This window comes from Mustela nigripes, chromosome 2 (genome assembly GCF_022355385.1).
Source record: "Mustela nigripes isolate SB6536 chromosome 2, MUSNIG.SB6536, whole genome shotgun sequence".
NCBI lineage: Eukaryota > Metazoa > Chordata > Mammalia > Carnivora > Mustelidae > Mustela > Mustela nigripes.
The window spans coordinates 126113179-126136546 of NC_081558.1; the positions used below are offsets into that span (position 1 = coordinate 126113179).

General features: G+C 37.3%; 1 protein-coding gene across 8 annotated transcripts in view; it reads left to right on the plus strand.

Annotated features, from left to right (window-relative positions):
* The window catches only part of MECOM (MDS1 and EVI1 complex locus), a 544809-nt gene that overhangs the window by 248667 nt on the left and 272774 nt on the right, over window positions 1-23368 (plus strand). For all 8 annotated transcript variants that reach the window (XM_059391591.1, XM_059391586.1, XM_059391589.1 and 5 more), the window contains exon 2: window positions 15737-16074. In XM_059391591.1, coding sequence (XP_059247574.1) covers window positions 15737-16074 — 338 coding nt within the window. The remainder of the gene's footprint in view (window positions 1-15736; window positions 16075-23368) is intronic.

Consider the following 23368-nt stretch of genomic DNA (forward strand, 5'->3'; position numbering starts at 1 on the left):
CTAGGATTACACAGCCACTCCAAAATCAACAGCCTGAAAGAAAATGATATGAGGCTTGGAACAAAGGTTGGAATGCAGGTTAGCAACTGCCTTACATTGCAGTAAATACATCAATTAATATTCATCAACATCTAAAGACATGATCTGGTAAGAGTATGGAATGAACTGTGTATGACAATTCAGTTTTCTATTTCCCAAAGAAACCTACTCCTTACTTTTGCACGATAGAATGGAGAGAGAACTCTGAGTGGGTCTGCCATTCTCCCTAACTCCTGAACTTTTAGAACTCCTGGGAGTGTTATCAGGGTAGTATAAAGTATGTGCAGCCTGGGAGTACTTGTTTCCATCTTCATCCATCAGCTCAGACCTACAACATATTTTCAGAGGTTCACCAATTACACCAAAGTAATGGAAGGGCAGCAAGAAAGTTTTTCATGTTCTTTTATTTGCCAGGTATTTCAAGACACTCTTTTTTTTTTTGAATTGTTGCAATGGGATGTTTGTGGGATGAATGGAAGTGCCTGCCCCAAGAAATAGGGAAAGCGACAAATTCATCCTGTGACTTTTTCTTTTCCTCTGCATCTTGGGTTAAAATCTTGGGAAAAGTTCATCATTTCCCATCATCTCATCAAGTGTTGCTCATTGTTCTTTGGCCAGTAATACCTCTTTCAAACAGAAACCTTCTTCTAACCTTATTTAATCCAGGCTGTTTTATACATCAACATGGAAATCCTGGCAGGGGAGTTTTGGAAAGAGCTCATCTTTTTGTATCATGTCAGTGACCACATTGATTCTTCTTTACATTTGATTTCAACAAGTGTTTATTGAGAGATTTATTGATAAGAGAGTAGTAGAGAATGAATTATTCATGAACCATCACCTTTTGTTATCTGAATGCAGGTAGACTTGAGAGACACTAACCTTTAAGGGGTGTCACTTGAGACCTAGAGACATGAGAACCTTTCCTTATAATAATGATAATGACTTTTGGCATTTGTAGTTTCCTGTAAAGCTTACAAAAGATGCTCAAATGTATTATTTCTTCTGATTCTCACTTCAATTTTATGTCATATGTAGTTTAAAAACCACTTCTGTCTAATAGAAATATAAATGTGAGCCATATATTAATTTTACATTTTCTGATAGGTAGCTACATTGAAACAGATAAAAATAAACAGGTATAGTTAATATCACATTTTTAACTCATTTTATCACACTATTTCAAAATATAACTAATATACAAGAATTATCAACTAGATATTTTATAATTTTCATACAAGTTTTAAAAATCTGGTTGGTGTATGTATTTTTAAACTTACAATACCTCTCAATTTGGAGAAGCCACATTTCTAATGCTTTTTTTCCATATGTATCTATGGGCTACCATATTGAACAAAGATCGGATATGAATAAAGAAATGGAGGCTCAGATAGATTGAGGGGCTCTCCTGCCCCCGGTGAATTTTTTAACATCATATATATTTGATAGAATTATAACATTTCCAGTCTTCTCTCTTAAGCAGTCAGAGCTTATATAGGTTTACATGGATTGATCCATTGTATATCTGAACCGGCAAGCATCTTTAATGTTTACATGAGTAAACCGATCATTTTCTGGTTTCTTTAACTCTTAAATTCTACAATGCCATGAAAAATAAATATTTCAGTCAGTTGTGCTGAAATCGACACAGTGCTGTTGATGAAATGGTGAACAAAGCAGAGTTCTACTCTCATGAACCTTACATTCTACAACCTACAGGATATGGCTGGTTCATAGCAGGTGCTGCAGTAAATGCTGGTGGAATAAAAATCTAGTTGGCAATACTTGATATTGCTCTACCAGTTTCCATTCCCAGAGGACTCGGTGAAAAATCTGAGAATAGGACAAAAATATGGGTTACCCATATAGGGACTTGTCAATTTTTATTCCTTTTATAACCAATATTTTTGAAAGTTTTTCATTGTGAGGAGGATTTGGTACAAATACTGAATTGATTGCATTTGATTCAATTCATCTATTAGCATCAAGCGATTAGAGAGAGAGAGTGTGTGTGTGTGTGTGTGTGCACAAATACGTAGATTCACCATGTACTTTCCCTTTCTACAGTAGGACAATTTTACAGTATCTTTAAACAGACTGAGATTTGTGTGATGCCTTTTGTAAATTCATGTCAGAATTTCCCAATTTAGAGTAGGAAAGCAAGGTATCACTGACATCATCACAATTGGCTTGTCTTGGCTGACGTTTTCAAGTCAACACATATACATTGAATTATCATGGGATAGAAAGTTCCCTGGATTCTGGGGATTCTGCAAAAAATCAGTCATCCATACTCCCTGCCTTCCTCACCTTATATAGAGTTTTGAAGGTGGTGGCTTTAATAACCTTTCCCATTTGGGCTTACTTGAGTTGGCATGTACCAATTGCATGATCCTTTTTGTGATGCTCCTCACATTTATACAAGTTTTGGTTTTTTTGTTTGTTCTATGTGTGTGTGTTTTGGCTAGATGTATATAATGCTGTTCCTTGGAAAAATATATAATGCTGTTGTTTTACATGGGGAAGAATGTAAGTCTGCTCAACTGTTTTTTCTTCAACCAAGTACTTTCAGTTGACCCTTTAAGCCAGCTAAACTGAAGAAAAATGCAGTTATACCCTACTGTTTGAAATGGTGTAGAGATCTAGGAGCATTAATTTAAAAATTCATAAATCCTTTGCACTATGCAAGTTAATGACCTGTAACCTTTTTTTTCAGGTGACTTAGTTTGACTGAACTATGTCCAAATAAATGTGTTTATTTAGGAGAGCTCAATGCTACCAAAACTGACATTTAGCATCTCCTATCGCTCATAATATATACAAGAGATGTGGACCACCTTCTGTTTTCTCATTATGCCAAATAATGGGAAGTGGAAATCACTCTAATCCTTTCTTCTGTGTCTGCTGTACCTCTGCAAAAATGATAAACTCAATCCAATTAAAAGTCATTACCTCTCCAGGGCTTTGCTGCAGTCTATAACCTTTATTTCACAATCCTCCTGATTATCTGTCTTCCTCACAAGTAGAATTTTTAGTCATCTTCCATTTCAGTTTTCTCTTAAAGAAGAGGAATCCATGTTTAGTGTTGAATACTGTAGTCCTTGTTTTCTGTACCATTCGCTTGACTGTATTCAATGCAGCCTTGTATTATAAAAGTTAATTTTTCCTCATTTGTCTTATCTCCCTGACTAGATTGTAAATCCTTTGAAATCAGCAATTTTACTTTATTCTTTGTGCTCTCCCTACCCCACCTTGCCATGGTGCTTTGTATATAGAAGTCTTGTTGACTAAATGATTATCGCTGTGTGGTATATGTTGGGTCATAGTTGCTAAAATGTGACACTGGGAATGAGTATTAAAAAGTTAGATGAGGGTTTTAGCCATTCTGACTGGTGTGAGGAAGTGGTGATGCAACATGGAGGCTTAAGTGGGTAGAAGAAGAATAAATGAAACAAGATGGGATTGGGAGGGAGACAAACCATAAGTGACTCTTAATCTCACAAAACAAACTGAGGGTTGCCGGGGGGAGGGGGTTTGGGAGAAGGGGGTGGGATTATGGACATTGGGGAGGGTATATGATTTGGTGAGTGCTGTGAAGTGTGTAAACCTGGTGATTCACAGACCTGTACCCCTGGGGATAAAAATATATGTTTATAAAAAATAAAAAATTAAAAAAAAAAAAAAAAGTTAGATGAGGGGCACCTGGGTGGCTTGGTCTGTTAAATGACTGACTCTTGATTTCAGTTTAGGTCGTGGCCTCAGGGTCCTGGGATTGGGCCTCGGGTCAGGCTCTGCACTCAGTACAGTCTTCTTGTCCCTCTTCCTCTGCTGCTTCTCCTGCTTTCTTTCTCATACATAAATAAAATCTTAAAAAAAAAAAGTTTAAAGAAGCAGCTACATTAATACAATGACAATAGCAACAGAAACAACAAAAACAACAACAGCACAAAGCTTGTTAAATTACTGGGAATTATTCTGTATACTGCTGATACTCTCCTGCCCCCAGTGAATTTTTTAACATCATATACTTTTGATAGAATTATAACATTTCCAGTCTCCCTCTTAAGCAGTCAGAGCTTACATAGGTTTACATGGATTGATCACAGTACATCTGAACCGGCAAGCATCTTCAATGTTTAGATGAGTAAACCGATCATTTTCTGGCTTCTTTAGCTGTTAAATTCTACAATGCTATGAAAAATAAATATTTCAGTCAATTATCTTGAGGTTTAAGCAATATGCTGCCAAAATATTTTACCTAACTAGAATAGTTATAACCTATTAAAACAAGCAGTTTGTTAAAGAACATTTATTGGAACAGACCTAAAAGATGATCAGCAAGAACACAAAACAAAGACACTGAGATTTTTTATTTTTTTATTCTGGAGAATGATACCTAGAGCTAAGTAAGGGTTGTAATGTTGATATAAATGGGCAGCAAAATATTTTATGCATATCCTACTGAATATGAAATCACAACTATGGGGGGTTTGCTATTCCTTTTTATGAAGCACCTTGATGAGCAAATAGCTCTTTTTTTTTGAGATTGTTTTTCACCTATAATTACAGCTCTTGAAATCTATTTTGCTACTTTGGCTTTTGGTTACTTTAACTATCATAGGGCGTAGATGGATATTATTTGGGAGGGTGCCATTGTCTGTTGTAGCACGAGACACCAGTAATCAGTTAGTACCACTGTTTTCTCTCTTGAGCTCTTGGTTTAAGTTGGAGGCTCCAGGGTGATCTGGTCAGTCTTCCCTCTGAAGACAGCACTGTTTTCAGGTGAACCAGAACTATCTCTTGTTTGTTTGGCACAATCTCAGTTCATGCTGGAAGATGAATGTGGTGTGGGTCATCCATAGGCTGGTGGGGGTTTCACAGGCATCACAGCAGTCCCACCTGGTTCAAGGTAGGACTTTTGATCTTTTTTCAACAAAGTAGGTCAAACAAATACATTTTTACTACTTACATGGCAGGGAAACAATCAACTTTTCTGTGCGGTTTTCTCTGGGCTTATTTTGTAATGGAAATGTAGACCCTGCTATTTTATAACCCTTTGGTTTCATCATTTCATGTGTTATTTAGAAGCACTGGGAGTAAGTCATTCCTATTTTGATCCTTGCCTTAGAATCAAAAGGCTAAGAGTTTTTATCAGGTTGGCATGCCCAATTGCAGTTGCTTCTACTCAACTCTTAACATTCATCACTCTTCCTAACCTCAACTTACACCTTGTTGGATTGCATTGTCACATACCTGGTACCATTTCTGTCTTCACCACTCAACTCGAAGAGACTTGAGGGCAGGAAACGTATCTTATCTAACTCTGTATCTAGCCTTAGCAACTTGCAGAGAAGGCACAGGATGGTGCCAAATAACGTTCTGAAATGGACAAGTGAACAAAAGTGAAAAGTAGCATCTTTGGCAAAGACCATCACCCCTACAATTTAGTCATCTAATTCTTTTTTCAATGCTAGAAGAAGATTGACATCTGGGAACTTTTGTAGTCACAACTTCAACTGGAATGTGCAATTGAAGCACTCACACAAAAACTGGTAAAGTCTGGGGCATCTTTTTAATCCTTCACTTTTCATAGTATGGAGCCCACCAAAGATTTTGAAAGTCAAATGTGTATTTATTCCACAGAGGAAACTTTATCAACCAGTGCAAAAGTTTACTGGCACTAGCTGGTGATATAATGGGTAGTTTAAATCCTGCTAACTGCAAATAATTTTTCAACAGTGTTTATGATTGTGGTAGAGTTTAGTGAGGTAGAAGTACAGATAACATAAATATTTCGACAAAAGCCGATTGTACTGGAGCCATAAATAAATTAGACCCAGTTTGTAAATAAATTTAGTTTTTGCCAGCAAACATTTATAATCCTCTCCTGCTGCAAACGATAGTAATTTATATAGAAGAGGCCTTGCATGCCTTTTTTTTAAAAAAAAAAAAAATCAGTTCTCATTAGGAGACGGTGCCTGGTGTCCGTCAAGTGTCTTAGACTGTGTGACTCAATTAGACATTGAGGGATACTGTACAGACCACCTAATGCTACTAGTTATTGTACATGTTGATAATGATAGTTTCCAGAGACCATACATAGTTTGGTAGTCTATGAAGTTGTCATATTATATCATTCCCTTAAATACCTAGCTTGTGTTACCACTTAGCAATGTTGAAATTACCCCCTCTGAAATCATAAGCGCTGTGTATTATATGTATATACGTATGCATAGCACATCTGTTCATATTTTTCTGAAATCACTTTTTACCAAAGTGTATAATGTTTTTTTCAGATTTAAAAAAAAAACAACAACAACGTTCTTTTATGTTTTTCAGTGACATTCCATCCATCCCCATAGTTTTGAATGATTTTACATTTAATATGATATAGTGGTGGGAAATTCAATATGGGGGCCCTTATGGCTTAAAATAGGGGCAGAAAATTGAACTCTTTGGAACCATCTAAACTTGTTTTATACTGAAGACACTATATTTGCAATGGGGCCAGAGTCCATGCTGAAATTAGCCAAATCAAGGAACTTTTCCCACAGAATCACTCTGAGGTCAAAAGTCATTGTTGTCTTCGCTACCAACTCCTGTGAGAACAGGACCATTGTTCATTTTCACATAAAACCTAATTTTGAGACTCTAACAAAATCTCTTTGGGGCACTCTCTGCTCCTTATCAAACCAAGAGTATGGTTAGAATAGTGTTCTATTGCTTGTTCACATTCCTTTTTATCAGCAAGCCATTGCTACAACTCCCTCTTCTGCCAGACATGCATAATTATTTTCTTTTCTTTATGTAGAGCTCCTGGCTGTAAGAAAGCCCTTCTGTTTTGTAGCAGTAGGAAAGAGTCTGCATCAAGTCAGCTGTGAGAATGAATGTGAACTTACATCTACACTGTTTACTCAGTTCTCTCACACACCTCTCTCTATTATGTGGTAGAAAGTAGAACTTGATCCCATTTACTTTTTGATCTTCATCTTTTTGGGGTTGTTTTGAATGTTTTCACCCAGTTTATATTAGAATTCAGTCTGCTTGCTGCAAAATGCCCCGCCTTCCTTTAACTTGTAGCTCCTGAGTTTTGGTCTCTCTTTTGGAGGCGAGAAGGATCTCTGCCAAAAGCCACCAAGCCACACTTAGGTAATTATAATAAACAAGTTGGGGCTTTCATTTCACATGCAGAGCTGAATGAGGCAGAGCTGTGGTCAAAGGGATCCCATTTGTTCCTCCATTAGCAATGGCACATTAATGTGTCCTCATGGTCCCTTCCCCCCTCCTTAAACATTTCTCTCTCTCTCTCTTTTTTTTCTCTTTTTTAAGGAAGCAAATCAGGTCACTCCTTAGCATGGGAAGGGCTGCTGCTTTCTTCTGAAACCACCATCAACATCATAAACAAATTAGAGGTAGTAAACCACACGTTCTGCCCACACGTAAACCACAGTCCTCACCAGAGGGCAGTCTACTTAATGTGAGAATAACAGCCCAGTTTTATAAGCCTCTACTGGGAATAAATTCCAGTTTCACTGGTTAGAGCAAAGTTAGGCAGCCAGAGTACAGTCTCTCCTAGGTTACATGTGAGAGAGACTAGACCAGTTCTCACAGTGTCTTTTCAGGAAATGTATTTTATAAACTTCTGGTATACCAAACCTTGACCATCCTTTTGTTTTTATAATGTGGAACCAGAATTGCTTGAGTGGAATGTACCTGGGGCTGAACTTGTCCAATGTGCCTGTTTCTGGATAGGGAAACAGAGACCCAAAAGAGCTATGGCACTCGTGCTCTGACTCTTAAGGTTGCCCCAGGTGCCAGAGACCTGTTGCTGAATACGGATCTTGATAATGGGGCTTGTGCCTCTCCGGCTTTCCCCAACTGCAAATGGCATGGTCTACAATCCCCTGTCTTGACCCATGAGGGAACTGTAAAATATTCTCTATACCTTCCTGATGCTGATACGCTTCCTTTCCTGACAATGGTTAGTCCTCAACTAATGTGTCCAGCCCTAAACTAATGTGTTCCGTCATCAGTAAATTCCTGCTTGTGATAGTCTTTTCTTAAATACCTGTTTAAACAGTCATTTAGATAAGAGTGTCCCATTTGTGTGCAACAGGAAATGCCTGCCTTCTTTTAGATACGCTGGCAAATAATTACTGTAGATATGGTTTGAATACTGAAAGGCTGTACTCTGGTCATTTCAGACTGCTTAAGGAGTAATCACCCACCCAGTCTGCTGCACCACAATTTCAGGGCATTTCTGTTTTACCCTAAATGAATCTGAAGGAAAATCACTTTGGGGATATAAAAAAGTTTATGAGAAAAGCCATCAGGTCAAAGCTTGCCACAAGTCTCTTAAAATTTGTACTGCTAAAAGAAAGTTAAGGCCCAGAGTTATAATGTAAAAAGAACCCCTATCTGATTGGTGATAAGTCTGTTCTTACCTGGGAAGTCCAGTGGGTATTGGTGATGGGGTTCCCTGACAACTGTCTAAGCCAAACGTTAACCAGGTCATGTTTTTCTTTGGAGTAGTACTCACAGAGCTTTAATGTCTTAATTTAGCTGTTTTAGATTCTGTAAGTAGGTACCGAAGGGCTTTACTGGTATCTCAGCTATGGATTTTCTGGCAATTTCTTTCCATAACCCTTTTAAAAAAGTTTAGTTCCACCTCTGAAGAGGAACTTTTGAAAGTGGCCACGCCCATTTCATAATAGCTTAGAAGCTACCAGTTTAATTCACAAGCCATACTTGTTTAGTGAAATATCTGTGAAATTCCTAGGAGAGCAGAGAAACTCTTAATCAGATTTCATAGCCACAGGACAACCAAGAGGTATGGCACAATCCTATGAACAAGATAAATGTTTGCTCATTGATTTGGTCCCTTACTTCCAATTCATGTGGTATTTTCTGCCACCTCCCTTGCTGGCCTCCCAACACTCTTTCATACTTTTTGGTCTTTTTGACAGCCCATAAATGAAATATTTTTAGGAAGCACTGGGGGGAAAAAAGTTCCGTAAGAAAGAAATGGAACAGCATGGTACAAGGAAGTAGCAAATACTTGAGGAGCAAGGAAGCTTAGAAGGTCATTTAAAAAATTCCATGTGCCAAGCCATGTTGATAGATCATCTTGCAAAAATAATGGTCTCTGGAGACGTGAATTCTACAAGTGTGGTTTAGCATCAGAAGATTCCATAGAGGTCTATTTTCTTCTCAGCCCTCTCTGGAGGCAGAACGTTCTGAAGACCAGGTCTATCAGCAGCTCCCATTCTAGTAGATGCCTCTCTTTTCTAAACCTGTACCTCTGGACCCTGACTCCAGTCCTTCAAAGCTGGTTTAAGTCCATTTTCTGGAAAATCATTTTCCTTACTTTTACTAGTTTCCTTTCTTCCTTTCACTGGGATCTTAAATTTCATTATCTTGGGGCCATTCTCCCTGAATATTCTGCCGGCCAGGTCATAGCCGCCTCCTTTGTTCTGTTTGTGCATCTGGCATTACTTGGGCTCCTCCCTTTTCCCCAAGCCTGGCAACACATTTATTGGTTGTGTTGCTGGTGCAGAAGAGCTGGGTCCTGAGGCCCTCCGCTTTCTTTCAAACATGCTGCTGGAACTGTTCTGGAATTGTCCTAACAAGGGAAGAAGAGCACGTCCGGTTTGAATTTGGGGAGGAAATTGATGTCTTCCCTCTCCCTGCCCTGCCCCACTATTAGCAGGCACGGATGCAGGGACTCGCGTTCCTGAGCTCACGTCCTACCAGGAGGTCCCTGGTGGGCCTTTGAGGTTTGGCGGTGCCTCCTCTCCTCCTAGGGCTGGGCACGCATCCTCAGCTCTCAGCCACGTGTAATCCTTCCTGTCTGCTTGCAAGTTGGGCCCAAAGTGCTGGCGTTCCGGCCCACCCTCTTCTTTAGTAGCAATTAACCTTTACTGCAGAGCTTCCTTTGAAGTTTGCTCATGTTTTTATTACAAAACTGCAATGAGGAACATAATGGGGGGAAATGTCTAAATTTCTGAGTTACCTAATCTGTTCAATTCCCTAGCTGGTCTCCTCCTGGCAATCGTTCCATGTAGTTATGATCTCAACCAGTCGGCCTGAGATCTCAAACCATGTTTCTGTCTCAGCCTATTTTGAAGATTAGCGAGCTATTACACACACGCACACACACTGCACGTGCACGTGGGTGTGTGTATTATATGCATATGTGTGTGCGGCTGAGTCGAAAGAGCTCATTTCTTGCTTAGTGCCTGCAGAAATCAGTCTTAACTTTATAGGCGGACTAAGTGTCTATATGTTTTTAATGTAAAAATTAACCTCTAGTTGCTAAATGTTTTCTTTCAATGAACGAATGCGAAGAGTAGAAAGGAAATTATTTTGGTATCACTAATGATAATGCTGAGTGATAAGTATTATGATGGGTACTGAATGCTATTAATGGTGAAGCTTGGGATTTTGAATGGCATCTGCCCAGAAGATTTGCAGTTAAACTAGGCAGAGAGGCCAAGTGAAACAAATGGTGAGTTATATAAAACCCACAAAAAGAAAAGGCATTTTAGGCCAGCCTTGCAAATAAGAACCAAAGAATTACGAGTGAAATGGCATTTTTTTTTTCTCTAGCTCGCCGTTCACAGGAGCTCAAATAAATGAAATCATTTTTCTCTGCTTTTCACTCAGCAGTAAATCATTGGTAATCCAAGGTTAGTAGAAAAGCAACTATGGAACTCAAAGAAAATAAAAGAGAATCTCTCTTTCTTCCTTAGGATGGGTAAGGACTTTCTAAGAAAAGAAAAATGTAAAAATCACAAAGGAAGAAAAAATAGACCTCCTTCCATAAAAGTTAAAATTTTTGTACAACATAAACCCATTAATAAACCAAATGATAAATAATTTATAGGGAAAGCAGCACATGGTGATTTTTTTTTATTATTTATAAGGCAGACCAATAAAAGCTCAATTAAAAGTAGACAAAAAGCAATGAGCAATTTTCAAAAGAAGAAATACGAATGACAAAAATAGTCTCAGTGTCAACTGAGATGTGACTTAAAACAATACACATAGAATCTTTTCCATTGTATTAATGAATTTTAAAAGCCATATATAATAGTGAGTTGTAGGATAGTTGATGGAAATTTAAATTGGTATATACTGCTGAAAAGCAATCTGTCAAAAATCACTCTTTCCTCACAGGAATCTATTCTAAGGGAATTAAAATGGATGAATATACAAATTTACATGAAGTGGTGTTTATCTTCGTGGTATTTATGTAACAGAAAGTTAGAAGCAACTTAAGTAATTGCCATGGAAATAGTTCATTTTTTTGTGGGTCTACATAGTGGAATATTATGCTGCTATTAAATGTATTTTTAGGAAATATTTTTAAAATTGTAAGTGTTCATAAGAAAATATAAGTGAAAAAGCAGGAAACAGACCATTTACACAGTATGGCCACAATTTTGAAACAAACTTTAAAACATATATTAAAAAAAAAAAAAAAAAAAAGCAAATTGCCTGAGAGTTACAGATATGGTTGGGTTTGGACACCTGCATTCCAGCCTCAGATGATTGGGTTATATTGCTTAGCATCCTAGAGGATCATTTTCCAGATTTGGAAAATAGAAGACTATTATCACCATGACTTTCTTACAGGATTGTCAGTTAAAGTAAGAACATACAGACACATCTTTGGAAGTTATCATTATTGCTGTTATTTCCGTAGTTTTCTCTTTGCAGATTCTGACATGCTTTCAGAATGGAACTCTCTCAAGTGCAAACCTATGTTAGTTATTCAAAGAGTCATAGAAATAAATATACTCCAGTCCAAGAGAGTGATCTGGCTTGACCTCTGGGGATATTAGAATACTTAAAACTTGAATCAAAGAGGCTGATTTCCAAGAGCATTGCCTAAGTCATTGTCTCCTATCCAACAATAAGCTTGTCTTTCTGTCCTCACTCAGTTAATGATACATCTAAAGGATGCATGAAGCAAATTCCGGTAGCAGGCAGCTCAGCTCCAAGAAGTTACAAGGTTATTTATCTTTCTGCGACCACTGATGTATATAGCAGTATTTACTGATACTACCTATTGTAAATGGGCCCAATTTCTGCTCCCTCAATAACAGAGATTTAATGGAGATAGGATAATTGAGGTGGTTTGTCATTTAGATGAAATGTTTTAGCAGCTTTTTGGATAGTTCTTGAGTAATGTACTGGAAGCATTAGTTTACTTTGGTTTATGCAAATATTCAATGTGGTGTGCTAAACCCCATTTGCTGGTGAAAATTTCATAATGCTAGATTACAGTGAAATATTGTTGCATGTTTTGATATGTAAAACTCAGCAGTTTTTCTATTTCTATTTTTTGTCACCACAGCCCTTTTTATATTTAATTCAGATGATACTAGATGAACAGATGCTTGAAAACAAATTGCCTGCGTTTGCATATACATTTAATGCCTGCCTGTGGATGAATAGGGCCAAGAGTCTTTTTCCTGGCTTTGTGTGACCTATATAAGTTGTTCTTTAGGTTTAATTGGAATTTTTTGCCATTGTAAACAGAATTGCATTCAGGCTCTACATTCAAATTCTTCTGTGCAGCAGCCTGGGCACACATGTGTACTTTGTCTCCACAAGAATTGAAATCTAATGCACTCGTTTAGTTTAGATTATGCATTGGGAGAGTTTGTGGGTAACTCAGAGGTCATGAGGTCAGCTATGCCAGTGGGGGGGCCCAGATGGGTTTGTCTCTATCCTTTTTTAAGATTTGAGATCACTTTGACGGAACTGACAGTATGAGTGATTTAACCCTTTGAGGAAATAGGGGAAATTTTACTGACTTTTAATGGATAATTACTGGAGGAAATAGTTCTATTCACTTGGATGCCTTTTGGTTTCCTGCTGCTTAAGTGGACAGGTCTATAGATTATACAATACTTCCAAATTATAGCACTTACTTCTTGAGAAAAACAAAGTCTGCACAATGTGTGATAAATCCCTTTAAGAATCTGTAAAGTAACTCTGCATTTGCAGTGGTTAAATGTTACAATTCTAGAGAGATGGTTTTTTACATTTTTTTAGCTGTATCAAGAGCGCTGGTGAACTTTTAGCTCCTAGGTTGAAGTGCAAAATCTCCTTAAAGGATAGATTTAGATGGACTTTATCAAGGGTGTTTGGACCCTGAAGTGTATTTCTCTGATGATATTTCTTTGGGGGCATTACTAAAATTGTTTCTTTTGATGCTGGGTTGGGAGAAAAGTTTATAATCTGTTGTGTTCTATTTCTATGGGTTTAAAGGTATTTAAAGGATCAGAATGGTTTTTTGCATTTGGTAGAAACATATTGACTTGGTTTAATAGTTCAATAAAATTATATGTTTAGGTTATCTATTTAGTAAGTATTTAGTAATAAGCACCTTTATGCAGATCACTTGGAGAATTTCTAAGAGCTGTGAGTTCTGAGTCTTCCCTTTATGGGCCAATTTCCTAGTTGGAATAACAGAGTCCTTCATATTAAACTAAAGAGCAATGCATGGCATTATTTGATCATCAGATTTGGAGGGTGGATTTTGTAGGGAGTCAAGGAAGGGGGATACTTGTGTTAAGTGGAATGGTGAGGGGACAAGCTAAAAGTTGACCTGAGAGAATGACTAAGTTGGATGGGCAGAGGGGTGGAGATAGGGTGACCCAGCAGGAAGAACTGCATAGGAAAAGCTCACTGAGCTTAGAAGACAAGGATAAGCATATTCTGGCCCAAGGTTTTCTACAGAGGAGTGCTGAGAATCAGAGAGAATGGGAGAATGGTTTTAAAATAAGAGCAATTTTATTTCAAGCCCAAGAACTCTGGATTTTCCCTGTGAACACTAATTACTGTGAATACTAATTATGAATTATTGGAGGGTGTATTGCATGGGAAAATGGGTGTGCTGGGAAAATAAATTTAGCAGCCTTGTACAGGCTCAGTGTTGAGGGATATTGGAGATTGGAGGTTAGAGGTTTGGAGGCATATTTAGAGGACTGTTAGAGAATTCAGGAATGAATATGTGGATAAAATGAATGAGATGAAGGTAAAAGTCTTACAAGGGCAGCATTTAATGACTGTACAGATTAGAGGTTGAAGGAGAGAAAATGTCCATGTTATTTTAGAACCTTGAACATGGATAATTAGGGGAAAACAGTATTCTTAATAGACATGGTGAAGCAGTGGGGAGACTCAACTTGAGGGCGGATGATAATCTACAAGATTTTGGATATAATGAACTTGGATGATAATGGGCTTGTATGTTCAGTTCAGATGTCTCATAGGAATAAGGTTGGGTTCTGGTACTTGGGTTGTGCTTGGTTAAAATGGCGTTGTCTTATTATTTGACTTAGGAACCAAGCACTTAATTAGAAAGATATTTCTGCATGTGATATCACTTTATACTTCATAAAACTTTAAGAGGAGTCAGCACTTGATCAACAATTGTTAATGAATGTCATAGTGAATAAATTTCCATAATGAATCAGATAAGGAATTTGACTAGAGCTCAGGTTTTGTACCCCTAGTCCAATAAACTACCTTGGAAGGTTTTAATAATTAGTAGAACTGCAGGGTTGCTAGCATCTTAAAGGTCATCTATTCTAGTCATCATCCAAAGCTGAAATTCGTCCATATTATTCCTAATTTATGGCTATCTAGGCTATGTTAGAAGTCCTTTAATGGGAACTTAAAGCAACTCTGGATGGATCCGATTGACATTGTCTCCTTATAATTTTAACTCATTTTTCTTAGTTTTCTCTTTGAAGGTTTACAAATCAAGCAAATCCATCCATAATCCCTGTAGACAAGAAATTTATGTTTATTTGCTTTAAGATAACTGAAATCCCCTTCAGCTGGTGGGAAATTCACACTCAATCACAATTCTTTAACCCCCAGCAAACTGTATAAAAGATTTTAGGGTCTGAAATGGTGCACTCATTTATTTCAGGTAGAGGTGCTGTGCTGCCTTGTGGAGTCCTGAGAGCCCCCCGTGTGAAGTGTTCAGACTCCTTGTTACTCTGCCTTGCTTTCCCCTCTGGAAAACTCACCTATTTTCTTTAATGATTTTGTTTTCACAAATGTCTAGAGAAATCACTAGCTTCAAGTAGCTTTAATTCTCTGCATAAGCTGTTGACGCAAAGACTACCAATGGTTTGGTGATGTGTTCGAAATAGGAAAGATAAAAAACAAACACAAAGTAATACTCCAATAAATAGTCCAGCTACATAGATTTAAGCCTTGTTGTCCATGGCAGCCCTTGGAATCTTTGATAGTTTTCTATAATGTAGTCTAAGATACATTGCATGATACAGCTTTCCAATACATTGTATAATGATATCACCTTCCAATTTAGGATGGTTTGTGGGGTTGTAGGTACACATATATTTACTTCTTATCTATACTTTATTTAGACCAATAATTAAATTGCTGGTTGTTTCCCAGCTAAATAATGGCTTGAGCTGGCCCCTGAGAGCATTGGCTGTTGAAGATTAGCTCATTTGATTTATAGATTCACCGCAGATAAACCAAAGTCCCCATCTGTGAACCACAGAGACTTCAACGCAGTCATATTTTAACAATGGCCTTCCCTATTTTTTCTTCAAAGAACAACAACTGAATACTGGGTACTGAGCTGTGGGATTTTGATTCTTCTGTATTAGTTGGAATTCACAAAGTTATTATTTGTTCACAGGTAATGAGTGTGTATATGGCAGCTACCCTGAAATTCCTTTGGAAGAAATGTCAGATGCAGATGGAGTAGCCAGCACTCCCTCCCTCAATATCCAAGAGCCATGCTCTCCAGCCACATCCAGCGAAGCATTCACACCAAAAGAGGGCTCTCCATACAAAGCCCCCATCTACATCCCTGATGATATCCCCATTCCTGCTGAGTTTGAACTTCGAGAGTCAAATATGCCTGGAGCAGGACTAGGAATATGGACCAAAAGGAAGATTGAGGCAGGTGAAAAATTTGGGCCTTATGTGGGAGAGCAGAGGTCAAACCTGAAAGACCCCAGCTATGGATGGGAGGTAAGAATACATTTTGAGTTTATACATTTAAATGTATTCAGATGTGTGACTAATAGATCAGCTTTTAAAGTGGATATAAAATAAGCAAATTCCAAATGTTACCAAATGTCTTCAAATAGATCTTTAAGAACAAACCTTCTTTGTAATCTCGCTTCTTGTTATAAACAAAATGTTGCATAAAGGTATACCATGATAGAGAAGAACTCAATTTATGAATGGTAAAGAATAGGCGCCTGGGTGGCTCAGTGGGTTAAGCTGCTGCCTTCGGCTCAGGTCATGATCTCAGGGTCCTGGGATCAAGTCCCGCATCGGGCTCTCTGCTCAGCAGGGAGCCTGCTTCGCCCTCTCTCTCTCTCTCTGCCTGCCTCTCCATCTACTTGTGATTTCTCTCTGTCAAACAAATAAATAAATAAAATCTTTAAAAAAAAAAAAAAAAAAAGAATAGTATCAACTTAACAAACATACCAGAGGAAACAAATGCAGTTTTTATAATTAGCATTTAGAAGCTTCAAATGTGGCCATCCACATAGTATGTGGCATAAGCAAATAGACGTTATCTTGTGACAAGCTTATTGTATTTTATCTTTTCTTTGGCGGCAAGGCTTGGAACATTGGAGGAAACACTTGTTTTCTTGAGTTAATTTGGTTTTATTTTGTTCTACGTGGTCATTTTTCTCCGCGTTCTAATATATTTTGTTACTCTTGTGATAACCCTGCTTTGATTCTACATGTTTCTGGAACATGAGCCCTGTACTGAATTCTGTGATGGTTCTTTATATTCAAATTGATTTAATGAATAATTCATGAAAATGATGGCAAAAAACAATATGAAAATTAGTTGCTGGTTTTAGCCATGCTTTTCACAGAAACCATCTTGATAATATCTAAGAATGATAAGTTACAGTCTGATTACAAAATCAAAGTAAATTTTATTTCAGTAAGAACAGGTAACTATGTGACGCTGAGCTTATAATTTTTGTAAAGATTCTGTAGCTTTATCTACTTTCCATTATTTTTCTACTTGAAAACTTACGTGGTTAAATCATAACATTATAATTTCTGGAAAACCTGGTCTATATCTGCAAAATGTATAGGCAATTTCCATATTAGCAAGGAAGTGTTTTTTGGAGACATGATTGACCCTTGGTTTCCTAGTATTTCAGTTAGACAGAAATCAGATAAACTAGATTTATTTAGTATGTTCTCTTAATATTTATGGTCATTAATAGAATATATGGTCAGCATTTTAAATAGAAATAAATACACAGTGCCTTCAGGACTTAATTTCAATTTTTTGTCCCCTTATTTTATATGTATCCTTTTGTAAAATCTGTGCAAAATGCCTCAATCAAAACAATTCCTGTCTGAATTCTAAAATGTTGAAAGTTAAGATCTGGATTTGACATGCTGACAAGTAAGAAATCCTTCCTTAGTTTTGTTCTTAGCCACAGCTCAGGTAAAGTTGTGGTTTGGCTACACTGCTTTTAGACACATATATCGATAAGAGATTTTTTTAAAAATCACTGTAGCATTAACTGATATGTGAGTTGAATAAGTTTTAAACTAAATGCGTAGAACTTTACGTCATTTTTGTTCTCCTTGAAATAAAGGCTATAAACATTCTAGTAATAAGTAACTCATTAAACTTTTATTACAAAATCTCCAGAGCTAAACAACAAGTTCAGTACTGCTCGAGATTATCCAGAAGGCTTGGGATAAACCAAAGCTTAATAACAAAATAATTTTGCAGTTACAGTGCTGATAAATGCAGGACTATGTCTCCTTCAACAGGATGCTTATGGATTGGGGGATGAACCTGGGGAAAATTCAGCATTTAGAGGAAATTTAAAAATAATTATTTTTCTCTTTGGGAGTAGAATGTCTTCAGTATATACACAGGAAAATACTTACCTTGAGAAACATAAAATGATTCTTTTCATTATGTTAAAACTGAGTTGTTTTATTGGTTGGAATTCAAGGTAGTTCATAACTCTGGCTAAAGATCACCCATTTCCTCTCTCTCAGGAATTCAGTTGATGGTTAATTCAGTAATTTTCTGCACCATTTTAATTGTTGCCCTAGAGTGTGGATTATCTGCTCTAGATGTGTTAATGAACAAAACCAGGGAAAGGGCTTTTTTGGTGATTTTGGCAATCTTGTTACCCATGGAGGAGTACTTGAGCTCTTGACTCTAGAGTGTCCCCCCCCCCCCCAATCTTACCCTAGTTCATACAAAACCCAGTCGTGATCAACAAAGGCACTTTCACAAAGGCATCTCGCCCTACTCCTGCGTGCTCTTTTTTTTTTTTTTTTAAAGATTTTATTTATTTGACAGAGAGATCACAAGCAGGCAGAGAGGCAGGCAGAGAGAAGGGGAAGCAGGCTCCCCACTGAGCAGAGAGCCCGATGCGGGGCTCGATCCCAGGACCCTGAGATCATGACCTGAGCCGAAGGCAGCGGCTTAACCCACTGAGCCACCCAGGCGCCCCGCGTGCTCATTTTTAATCACTCTCCTGTCATATTTGCCCTCAACGATGGCTGATTTCTCTCTTGTTTGGTTAGACAGATAATTGTGACCAACTAATGTAACCTTGCCTTTTGATACCCTTTCATTTTAAAAAATTATGAATTTAGGGAGAAAAAAACCTGTTAGGCTAAGGAAAATATACACAAACGGTGGAAGTCCATATTCAACAAACAATCATTGAGTGCATACTCTGTATCAGATTCTGCCCTGCTTTCCCTACAGGAACCCAGTTTATCATAACCAAACTAATCATGGCTATCTCTAGTACCATCCTTGCTCTTTTCTACTAATAAATCTCCCTCCCTTGAGCACTTCCTGTATAATAAATTGTATTACCATCTGTCCAGTTGCTGAAGCAAAGAAAATGCTTTGACTACTCTCTCCCACACCCACCAGATATGATTCATAGTTCCCATGTTCCATGGGCCTCCATTCTTTGCACACACTGGTCTTCCTACCTGGGAACCTCCTTTTCCTATCCACCCTTAGCAAGTGTCTATTCATTCTTCAGATTCTTCCCTTCCATGACATTCTCCTTGACCTTTCTCATCAAAATTTAGTATTGCTTACATTTCGCCCCCCCCATAGCACCAGGTAAATCCATGGACAAAGAATTTAAAGCACTGTATAACTTCCAAATTTCCTGCTTAGCTTCCCTAATAGAGCAAAATATCCAGAGTTCTGTCCTCTAAGTGCAGCGTCCTGATTGTGTCCTATCTGTGGTTTCTGTGGTACTGTCTCATGCTAAGTCCGTTACCTGAAACAACCAGACTGGATTAGTCACCTCAGGCTGCCCTAACAAAGTACTACTAATTGACTGACTGGGTGACTTAAATGGCAGAAATTTATTTTCTAATAATTCTGGAGGCTAGAAGTCCAAGATCTAGGATAGCTGTTTTGGCTTCTGGTGGGGACTCTCTTCCTGGCTTGCAGATGGTCCCCCTCTTGCTTTGTCTTTGCATGGCCGTTCCTAGGTGCATGTGTGCATAATATATACATGTGCACACACAGACACACATAACATAGGGGCAGCAGGAGAGTGCTCTCGTATTTCTTCTTATAAGGACACTATCGGACTTATAAGGTCCTATCTGATCATGACCTCACCCTTATGACCTCATAAAACCTTAATTACCACCTGACAGCCCTAGATATCCACAAATATAGGCACATGGGGAGTTAGGGCTTCAACATAATGGATTTGGGGAGGACTAAGCATTCAGTCCATAACACAGACATTTAATAAATAATTGTTTGGTAAAAGAATGAGTGAAAGAATGAAAGAGCAAATGAAAGAATGATGAATGGATAGAGGATTATGTGACTCATAAGAAAAGATAGGGAGTGGGGCTGAGGGAGTTCCATGAAAAAGCTAGAATGTGGATTTTAGACTTGTGGAATCAAGCCTTAACTCTGCCACTGTTGTGCAGTTCTAGGGAAATAACTCAAAATTAATTGGTTCATGCATTTTTATTTGACCCACGAGCCAATAACTGCCCTGCGTCATTACTTGTTATATAATTAAAATGAAGTAAAGAAATATGGTAGTCTTTTCAAAGAAAGTTTTTAGGAGAGAAAGCTCAAAGATAATATTGCAGTTAGTGACCACCTTTCTGAACCCTCTTTAAGTGGTTCTTTAAAAGTATAACATATTTCCCCAAAAAAGACACTTTTGGAAAAACATTTTAGTTTGTACTTTAGAGAAATTGTGTGTTTTTGAAGATGGTTACGGACCAAAATACAGGGTTAAGTAAAATAAGCCATAGATATCAAAAAATATTATATGTTTTCTAACAAATCAGTATTGATTTAATAAAGAGAAACTTTAAAAATAAATGCTAGAGTCTGGCAGATTGCCACCTTGCAGTGTATATGATTGTCTCTATCAAAAGGTTTTTGAAGACTGGGGAACACTTGATTGTCTCTAGGACCTAAAAGTAATTAAGGATAGGACACTTACCTATCTTTACCTAAGGATAAGTTAATAACTTTAGAGTTACTGATTGACTGAATAATAAAAACAGAAAATTCTGTTAGTTCAAGACAAGTGTTTCCTCGTGTGTGTTCTTCTAAAGATGACCATTGTATGATAACATGGAAATTGCATGGAGAGCAGAGGGAATCAGGATTCTGGCATGAGACTTACCAGACTTATGTCTTCTTCAGGGCTCTGTGTGCTAGTTGAGAGATTTGGGAAAAGTTATGTAATATGCAGCTCAGTTTATATATATGGAACATGGTGATAATAATTGTACCTATCCAATGAGGGTTGTAATGACGATAAAATTTGACACTGTGTGAAAAACCTACCAATGAGCCTCCCATCTGCTAGAAGAGCTTAGTAAAGGTGAACAAAAACAATGAAAGCTTGGCTGGAATAGAGATTTAGCACAGAGTCATCAGATAGGGCAAAGGGCAACTATATTTTATTCATTAATTTTTATAAATTTTTGTTCTCACTCTAACTTCTTGTTTCCTGGAAGTTCAGTTATCTCTGGGATGGTCTAATTATGTGACTCTGGGTTTATCTGAAAAGGAAGCACTGGTTGTTTTCTAATTAACAGTTAAAACAAGGATTTGGGAGAGATTCATAAATTTCTTTTTAAACCAAATAATAATTTTGGTGGCAAATTTTTAATGGCCTGAGATGGGTCATTGGAAAAATAACGTGAAGTTTTGTTTCCTTGTAATATTGTCACTTAGCACATTTTCTCTGTTTATCTGTTTACCACTTGTCATCCTGAAACTCCTCAAGTAGATATAAGTTAGCTGATGATGCGTCTGTTAGGTGCCAAACCCTCTATTGTATCCCTCTAACCCACAGTTGATCCAGATTACATCGATCATTTAAAATGCCAGGTATGAGTTTACTTTTTCTCTTTTCAAGCATACACATACTCAGAGGTAGAAAAATGAGGACATGAGTGGTCAGTAAATTTCTCTTATGTTTTGTTAAATAGATGGGAAGGAATAGTAGAAAGAGATTTTGCTGGCATCAGAAATTCATTAAATAATTTTGATGCAGTGCTTTGACAATACATTATGTTCCAGTAATATAATCCTGAAATGTGATATTGGAATTATTGTGTGCCTCCCTATATCATTTAAGAAGGAATAGTTTTCACATTTGTAAGTTTGTATTTGAGTTCTGCACTGATGCCTTGTGTATGGAAACACACAATCTGTATGTTAACTGAAATATGAATATCCATTAAAACAACAATATCAGACTTTCAAGATACCTAACTAACAACTGAGTTCAGAGTCAGACAATCAAGTAACGTATGTTTGGTAATAAAGAAAAAATAGTTTGTGATGTCCTAACATCTCATAGACATCAAATATCTTTGAATGGCAATATTTCTCCCTTATCTCTCTCTAGATTTGCTTGAGCCAAAAATGAATTTTACAGTGATTCGTAGAATGAAATCAATACTTTGGCATTGATTCTAGAGAAAACGTTTATTCATTAATGGGAAAGCAAGTACCCTTGACAAGTTGCATATTCTTAAAGCCAGATAACTAAGTACAGACCTTTGACTTAATAATTTTGAAGTGAATTGATTCCAGTAGAAGGGAAAGAGTATCAACTATCCAAAAGGATGTCTTTAATGGGTAGTTAAGAAAGAGAAATGTTATCTAATATAACAAATGTACATTACCATAAAACCTTACATTACAAACTATTATTAAGTTTTTGCAGTGTTATTTAAGGATGATAAATATAGTTTGGATATTCAATTTTACTTTATGAAGAATAACAGAAAATATCAAGATAGTGATGCCTGGTGGCTCAGTTGGTTAAGTATCTGCCTTCAGCTCAGGTCATGATCCCAGGGTCCTGGGATTGAGTCCTGCATTAGACTCTTTGCCCAGTTGGGAGCCTGCTTCTCCCTCTGCCTGCTGCTCCCCTGCTTGTGCTCACTTGTGCCTGTACTCACTCTCTCTCTCTGTGACAAATAATAGATAAAATCTTAAAAAAAAAAAAAAGAGAGAGAGAGAGAAAATATCAAGATAAAAAGTAAAACTTACTAATAGGATCCTGAATAGAATTGTCACTGGGGCCCAAGATCTTATAGACTCTCTTGGAATATAATGAAATCAAGAAAAGAAAATCAGTCTATTTGATTCATTTTGTGCTTCCAGCATACATATATAGTAGGAATTAAATCTCTGGCTATTGAAAGAAAATAGCAGTTTATTCTCCTGAATAAACAAGTAGGTCCTGGTTCCTGAAGTACCAGGAACTACCTATAGGGTTCAAGAGGATCCCATCCTGTTTTGTGAGGAGTTTAGGAATCCCCTCATCCCACTCCTACCCCCTCCACGTATGTCCTGTTAATACTCATGGCTTGCCCTTTTTTTTGCTTTCCTCCATGAGAGGTATTGATGGAATTCAGTACTTTCAGTACTTTTTTCTAGTACTTTCAAAGTATAGGCAGTGATGTGGACAAGTCTGATATCAAAGTTTTTTTTAAAGTTCCCCAAGTCATCAGTGCACCCATTGTGATGAACACTGGGTAACATATGAAACTGTTGAATCACTGTATTGTACACCTGAAACTAATATAACATTGTAAAAAATAAATAAAAATAATATATAATTATATACTAGACAAAAAAACAGGTAATTATATTAAAATTATTCATCAGTTAAAAAAAAGAAAAGTTAACAAAAGAGGGTGTGCTGTATTCTTCAAAATTTTCCATGTCATCAAAGGCAAGGAAAGGACATGAAAATGTTCCAAATTAAAGGAGAAGAAAGAA